At 44.4% G+C, this 8,466-nt stretch overlaps 1 protein-coding gene across 1 annotated transcript in view; it reads right to left on the bottom strand.

Annotated features, from left to right (window-relative positions):
- LOC122802402 (E3 ubiquitin-protein ligase TTC3-like) overlaps positions 1-8,466 on the bottom strand; it is a 317,715-nt gene that overhangs the window by 284,408 nt on the left and 24,841 nt on the right. Inside the window, exon 2 of the mRNA XM_044072026.1 lies at positions 3,317-3,399. Coding sequence (XP_043927961.1) covers positions 3,317-3,399 — 83 coding nt within the window. The remainder of the gene's footprint in view (positions 1-3,316; positions 3,400-8,466) is intronic.

An 8,466-nucleotide genomic window follows, 5' to 3' on the forward strand; every position in this document is an offset into this window, starting at 1 on the left:
TGAGGCACCACCTTTTATGGAGAGGGACCACTGTTGCTGTACGCCACACTTTGGGCACATATCCTGTAGTAAAGGCTGAGATTGAACAGTAGTTTTATCTTTGGGTTTAGCTCTTCTTGGAGTTCATGTAGGACGCAGCCCGGGACACCGTCTGGTCCCATTGATGTTGTGTTTTTTGCTTTGGAGAAGGCGGCTCTTACCTGAGCATCTGAGATGTCAGGGGGGCAGCACTCTGCTGGGATAGATATTTGCCCTTTTGGTGGGAGTTTGAGCTGAACCTGTCAGCTAGGATGTTGGCAATGTCTGTGGGTTCAGTGTATTTTTTGTCATTTTGGACTAATTCTGAGCATATCTGGGAATTACCACCCAGGTTCCTAACATAACAAAGCCTTGTGATTATCCTTAGTGTCCTGTGCAATTTTTCTCTCGAAGCTGGCCTTAGACAATTTTATGAGTGCCCGTAGTTTTTTGCTAATACTGATCAGTGATGCCTTCCCTTTTTGGGATTTTGCTCCATCATTTAGTAGCTTCCTCCTTCTATTGTATAGTTTGTTTATGGCTGGGGTCCACCAGACAGGACGTCTGCCTTTGGAGGATTGGGTCTTTGTTTTATTTGGGATCGCATGATCCATGCATTCTTGAAAGTGTTCATAGAATGCGTTCATAAAGGATTCTGTGGTCTGGGCCGTATTTTCCACAGGCCCGGGGGCTTTGAAGGATTCCACCTCGGTTTTAAGGAGTGTGAAATTTGCTTTAGAGAAGTTTTTCACTGTGGTTTTCTGGGCAGGGGGTGGGGTCGGGATGTGAATATCCAGTGAGATTAGTTTAAGGTCTGATCTTACCAGTGAGGGATGCACTTCTGATCTGGAGCATAGAGTCCCCATTTTGGTGATGATCAGATCCAGTATGTTTTCCCCTCTTGTGGGAGTGGTAACAAGTTGTTCCATAGCATTTGAATTTATAAATTCTAGGAACCTTTGGGCTAGGGTGTTGGAGCTAGAGTAATGCTCCCAGTCTATGTTTGGGTAGTGGAAGTCACCCAATATAATGGTGTTTGGAGAGACCTTCATATTTTCCAGTGTTCTCAGAAAGGCCGAGTGGGGTTCCTGGGTTTGGGAGGGTGGTCTGTAGCAGGCTATAAACTGGAAGGCAGTTTTACCCACTGTTAGTTGCACATGGATAGTCTCTGATGCTTCGTGCTTTGCCACCAACCTGGAGGTGTGGGTATCTTTGATGAATATCGATACTCCCCCTCCTTTTGTGGTTCGGTCCAAGTTTTGGGGCCGAAAAGCATGGTATGAGGTATAACCTGGTAGTGCTGGGGTGCTCTCTGGAGCCCTAAACCAGGTTTCTGTTACTGCACAGATATCGATGTTCTCCATGCTAAGGAGAGTTTCGAGTGCGTGCATCTTGAGGTTTAGACTTCTGGCGTTGAGTAGCATTACTCTTAGTTTCTTATCCCTTGTGATACCTATGGAGGTGGGTTTGTCTTTTGAGCCTTGCCTAAAAAAGGCACTATGGGGGTAGCAAGAGCCTTTGCCAATATCTGAAAGCCCAGGGGTGACGGGTGCAAGCCGTCCCTAGCGAAGCATTGTGGCTTGTCGAGCATATCATCCCAAGCTGACAGGCATTGGATCCCCTTTGAATGACACCAGTACTTAAGCCAATTGTTGAAATTGATCATCTTGTCTTCATATTGTGGCATCATTCTTGGTGAGGGTAAGATGCTACTCAAGGTCAGGGTCATACCGGCCTGGGCTACATGCTCAGAGAGCTCCTTTATGTCTCTTTTCATGTAGTCCAGGGAGGTACGTCTCAGGTCATTCACACCAGCATGGACAATGACCGAGTCATATTTGTACTTGCCTTGGAGTGACCCGAGTGCTTGTGTTATGTGGCGGATCCTAGCACCCGACAGGCTGCTCACCGTGACCCTCTCCTTGTTCAGCCTGGTGAGCCTGGGACGTCAGTGTGCCTGACGATAGAGTCACCTATTACAAGTGTATCAGGTGTGTTGTTTAGTCTTAAGGGCTGTGACTGTTCGGCACACTGGCTTTGTGAGATATGTGTTGCACGTGTTTTGTTTTGGGGTAGCGGTTGCTTGGGAGTCTGCTTCGGAGGTCTCTGCTGCTTAGGCAGATCTTTATTTAGAGCCTCAGAATATGTTTTTGTGTGATTATGTGTTTGGTTTGCTGTCGTGGTAGGTCCACGTGAGACTGGAATTGTAGTGAGTGTGGTTTCCTTCTCCTCCTGACTGGTTTTGCCAGTACTGAGTTGAGAGAGCTTAGCCTCCAGTTTGGCTATATGGTTGCATCTCTCATGTGTTGAAATTTGTTGGGAGGAGGAGAGGGTTGTCTGTGTACATGAGGCAGTTGTAACATTGCTTCAAGATTCCCAGATTCACCAGATGGACCGGAGAGGAGATTGACAAGATTTACCTTGGTGTGGGTGACGAGTCTAAATTTGTATGTGCTCAGACTCTGTTTCTAGGTTCTTTGCTGATCGTTGATTCTTATACAATTAATGGAAAGTCAAGTTTGCTTTTATGAGCTTCTTCCTCTTCATTACACATTTTAATCTTGAGGTTACACTAAATGGGCTTTTCTCTTGAATTTAGCACTGTATGTTTTATGGAGATAGCAGTCTAAATGCAAGCTTACAGAAAGATGCAGAATTTGTGAATATGGCAGCATGCGATGTGGGCTCATCGAGGTGAGAAGGGCGTTGAATCTCTTTCAAATGAGTCAGCTGGAGTAGACGATGGTGTGAACATATGTGAGATTACCACATAATCGGCAGAATATATTTATACTAGCTCTCAGAAACAGACCTATCCCAGGGACTGCTTCAACATGGTTTTCATTTTCTAGGATAGTGACCTCAATGCTTCTGTTAACCAGGGGACTATAAAAGATAGACTTTGTTTTGCCTTCACATAAGAGTGCTGTTTTGCAATAACAGAATCTAATAGCAACAGCCAGTTAGTCATAATCTTACATTACCAGCTAGTAGAAAGGAGTAGTGTTCTCCCAGATAACTAAGTGCAACCATGTGTGTGTGAATGAGTGTGTGTGAGGGATCTTACCAAACAGTAGCTCTAAATAACGGAAACATACTAGTATGTAAATATGGTTAGCAGTACTACAGAGACAAAAAAAAACTAAAACTTGGAAATCACCAATTACTACCTACTGCTTGAAAAAGTGAAGTTAAAGGCAGCAATATCAGCAGATTTGACACCTTACTTAATGAAAATATTTTTCTACACTACACAAAACATAGTCATTCAACAAAAATATACACTGTTTACAATTACCTTTATGCAGTATTCACAATGCTGAAAACGGTCTTCAATCAAATCACGACTTTCTGACACTGTCTTCTCTACGTAAAGGCCAACTAAAAAAAAAAAATCTGTAATTACCACCACATGATAAAGCCATTCAACTGGAAAGTACAGTCGTGTAAAATCTTACCATAACAGTCTATTTCCTTCTCTTTGCTGCTGTATCCCTTACCTTAGGGATGCCCTACCAAGTGTAGCTCAACAGTATACCAAATGCTTAAGTTGTAATAGGGACAACGTTGTACATCAATATGCTCCCCACTCATGGAGTAGTGCATAAAGGAGACATACCGTCTTCAGAACTGAAAAGCCCCAAGAGGGGCAACAATCAAAGGAGTGAGAGAGAGTAACATGTGCATCCAGAAGGAAAAATGCAAAGGAGGAGGAGGGAGGGAGTGAACACTGCAACAGTGAAGGATATCTACTGTTATGGTAAAATATTGCACAACTGTACTATATCCTTCCATATCACTGTTGCAGTACTCCTTATATTAGGAATAGTACAAAAGCTCAAGAGGAAAAGTGAGAGGAAGAAGGTCCAGCAAAAACCTTAAGAAACCCATGCAGGATAGCCCTAGCCTAGGAAACCATATCCAGTTTACAATGCCTGGTAAAAGTACACACAGAAGTCCAAGTAGCTGCCCAGGTAGAATAAGCCTCAACAGAAGAATGGCTTTTCCCATGAAAAGATTAACAAGAGGAAATGGTCTTAGAGATCCAAGAAGAAATAGTTTGCTTAGAAACAGCCAAACCTAAAGACCTAGGAAGAAAGGAAAGAAAGTTGCTCAAACTTAATTTTATCCAAATAATAATCGGAGTTGTTTATACAAATCCAAGGTGTGAATAAACGTCTCACTCGTAGACTGCGGAGAAAGGAAAAAAGTGGGCAAATGGATAGACTAATTAAGAGACCACTCATTAACAACCATAAAAGGAGGATTATTATGAAAAGACACCTTGCCCTATGAAAAACTAAAGGAGACACAGCCATAACAGCCTGAAATTCAGACACACATCTAGCTGAAGTAAGGGCCAAAAGATGAACAGTCTTCCAAGTACAAAGCTGTAAGGAAGCTGAAGCTGCAGGCAGAGACAATTTCTCAAGAACAAAATTAAAGGTCCCAGGAAGGAGGAATAGGTTTCCTGTGAGGCCTAATATGAAGGGCACCTTTAAGGAATTGTTTGACCTCACATCCAAAGGCCTCCCCAGACTCTGGAATAGATTTGCCCATACATGTCAAGCAGAGTGCCTCTTTGGCCACCTTCAAAAGAAACCTTGACGATTGGATGGGAGAAAGGAAATTCACCCCGGGGATCATGTCAGTCGCCCTGCTAGACAGGGGTCCAGGAAAGTAAATCATGTGGGAAGAAATAGCCAGGGAATTGTTATGGCTAGGCTTGTATAGGCCCTAGGGCTGATAGCCTAGTACCAACCTATGAATCTATGAAAATAGGAGTTAAAGGCAGACAAGCACAAACTGCTGAAAGGCTGAACTGAAGATTACACTAACCCAGCATTGAGCAACTCACACAAATGAGAGAACCAATGGAACTTCCACAGAAAGTGGATCCAGGTTATGAGCAAGACACCAAATAGAAAAACTCTTCCATATGGATAAACAAATTTCCTGGCCTCCTCCGGAACCCGAAGCACATCCTCAGAAAAAAGGTACCTAAAACGGATCAGAACTATCACCCACAGTGTCATTTAAAGAGTGGACAGGGTAGGCTAAACAAGAGACCCCTTGTCTTGTGTGAGAAGATCCACCCTGTGAAGTAACTTGCAGTGACTGCCTCTGGCCAAGTGAGAAAGAAGGAGAGCCAATGCTGTCTGGGCCAAAAGTGAGTCACCAGCTATATTTTGGGAGAGTCTTGCCTGATCTTGTGCAGAACTTGTGGTTACAGAGGAACGGGGGAGGGTGTACAGAAGCCTTCCCTTCCAAGGAAAAGACAGGGCGGCCACTTTCCAAGCCTGAGGACCTGAGGCTCTGTAACAGAATAGAGGAAGTTGTCTGTTCACAAAGGAGGTGAAAAGATCTACTGAAGGAATACCCCAAAAATGACATGTCCAGAAATACATCTCTGTGAAGCACCATCTGTCAGCTTGTATTCTGGATGTGTTCAAACAGTCTGTCACAAGACTGTGCTTTGAAGGAATGTAACCCACATGAAGAGTCACTTGATACTGGATAGCTAGATTCCAGACCTTTAGAGCTAGTCTGCAAAGGAGGTGCGTCAACAAACAGTTGGGCATGAGGTCCTACCAGATCACTACAGTATTGTCTGTGAAGATTGACGGGCCCAGAATGAAAGAGGGAAAGAAAAGCTTGCAGAGCCCTAATCTCTTATGTTCATATATGACCTATGATGAAGAGGCCAGAGACTCTGGACCTTTAGGGGGCCACAAGAAGCTCGCTACTCCTCACCTGTGGCATCAGTGAACAGCTCCCGAGAAGGGAACTGGAGCTGGAAAGGGAAGACCTAGACAGAGAGAGAAAGTACAGTTGCGTACCTACCATAAATGTAGACGTTCGAGTGTATTCCCTGTTGCAGTCATTACACTTGGGTTATCCTGCTGGCAGGCTACCCACAGTCGGCCTGAATTCCAAAGTCCTGGTCCGGTGTCTGCTGCTGTCGCCTCTTCCCTGATGTCAGTGCGCCAGGGGTATATAAGATGCAGCAGATGCCATCTTCTTCAGTTTTTCTTGCCCCGGATGTCAGGTGACCCCAAAAGGATAGGCTAAAAAACATAGTTTATTTTAGTGCATGCTTTTATAAGCAATACCTTCATCTACAAGCAAATACACCACATAGGTTGCATAGGATAGAGAAGTACAGCTACGTCCCAGCAAAGAAATGGGGATGGTGGATGGGTAACCTGGACTGCAACAGTGAATACATTCTAACATCTACATTTATGGTAGGTATACAACTGTACTATGCTCATCGTGTTTCACTGTTGCAGTCATTAGACTTGGGTTGAATCCCAAAGCTGAGGTTGGGCAGCTGGATTTAAATAGAATTAGGAGTGGCTATAAGGCCCTGCAGAACTGCAGTGGCAAAGCCTGCTCTGGATTTAGAGTAAAGAGGTAAGTGGTACTGCTTAGTAAAAGTGTGCACTGAAGTCCAAGTTGCAGCCTCCAAAATATCCTTGGTTGATACTCCTCTGAGGAAGGCTGTTGAGGTGGCTGCTGCCTGGTAGAATGTGGTCTAATGCCCTTAGGCACTGACTTGCCATGTTGTGAATAGCAGGAACAAATGCAGTGTCCTATCCATTTTGAAATGGTCTGCTTTGAGATAGCCTTTCCTTGTGATCCTGCAGCATATGCCACTAAAGGTTGCTCAGTCTTTATGAAAGCTTTAGTTTTATCCAAGTAGAAGCGTAGATGTCTGTGTATGCCCAAAGAATGCGGACGTCTCTCCCCTTTATTCTGTGGGTTTGGGAAAAAGGTAGGCAAATGAATGGTTTGGTTAAGAGCCACACTGGACACTACCTTAGGCATAAATGTTGGGTTTGTCCTTAGAGAAACCCTGTCGGGATGGAAGATAAAAGGTTCCACAGCCATTAATGCCTGTAACGCTGAGACTCTTCTTGCCGAAGTTATTGCTAGGAGCAGAGCTGTTTTCCATAAGAATTTTATCTCAGCTGTATTGGGTGGCTCGAAAGGAGGCTGTGTAAGTTTTTCCAAGACAAAATAGAGGTCCCATACAGGTATTGATGCTCTCCTTGGAGGTCTTGTTTCTGGCCACCCTCAGGAACTGCCTAAGCAATGGATGTGAAAAAATAGGTGGGTCTGTACTGTAATGAGCTGAAATGGCAGAGGCATGGATCTAAATTGATGAGAAGGATAGGCCTTTGTCCAGCATCTTAGTTAGATACTGCAAAATCTGAGGAATATTTGGAACAAGCGTGTGAATTCCTTGTGCCTGGTTCCAAGCACAGAATCTCTTCCATTTTTCTGCATAAGATTTCCTGGTGCTGGGCCTCCTGGCCTCCAAAATAACATCCATAAGTCCTTTAGAGAGAGGTGTATTCTGAACGGTTACACTATCCGCCAAGCAGCTAGACTTAGGTTTCTGAGTTGGCTATGTAGGATTTGATTGTTTTGTTGGGTCAGTAAATGAGGAATTTGAGGCAATGTCCATGCTGGGCCTTGGAACAAGCTCCTTAAGATTGGGTACCAGTGTTGTCGTGGCCAATCTGGGGCAATTAGTATCATTTGTGGCTTCTCTTGTCTGACCTTTAGGAGTACCTTGCGGAAGAGAGGCAGTGGAAGAAAGGCATATACCGCAAGGTTGTTCCAGCTGAATGACAAGGCATCCACATTCCATGCTTGTTTGTGATAAGTCCTTGTGCAGAATCTCTGAAGTTGGCAGTTGTGAGGGGAGGCAAAAAGATCTATGTCCTGGCATCCCCATTTCCTTGCTATGCTGAAGATTTGTGGATCTAGTTTCCACTCGTGAGAATCCATGAGATTTCTGCTTAGTTGGTCTGCCAGAGCATTTGTTTTTCCTGGCAGGAATTGTGCTTGCAGGTTTACTTGGTAGGTCAATGCTGTGTTCCACAAAATCATGGCTTGTTTGCAGAGGGGGTAGGAATGTGTGCCCACCTGCTTATGTACCACATAACTGTGGTGTTGTCCGTCTTTATCAGCAGCTGTCCTGGATGAAGTAGGTCCTTGAAGGCTGTCAGGGCATTTTGTACAGCTAGCATCTTTTTGATTGATGTGAAGATGCCTTTGGCTTGGGGGCCATGTGCCCTGAATACATTTTCCTGCCATGTGGGCCCCCCAGGCATAATCTGATGATTCTGTTAGTGTTTGCTTGGCTGTGGGTAAAGTGAATGCCTGTCCCTTGTTGTGGTGACAGGCCTGTGCCCAGCATCGAAACTCCTGTTGCAAGCAGGGAATGAGTGAAATTAATGCTTCCAGGCTGTGGCAATGTTGAGTCCAAACACTTTTTAGTTTCCTCATATGCAGTCTTGCATATGGAATTAGCATAATGCTAGAGGCTATGTAGCCCAGAGCCTACAGAGTTTTTCTTGCAGATAACTGGGTCTTTGTTGTCATACTTTAGAAGTAAGAAGTCAGTTGTCTTTGTCTGTGAGAACTTGCAGTTGA

Source organism: Protopterus annectens, chromosome 5.part0 (genome assembly GCF_019279795.1).
Source record: "Protopterus annectens isolate FY-2018-M chromosome 5.part0, PAN1.0, whole genome shotgun sequence".
NCBI classification, from domain to species: Eukaryota; Metazoa; Chordata; order Ceratodontiformes; family Protopteridae; genus Protopterus; species Protopterus annectens.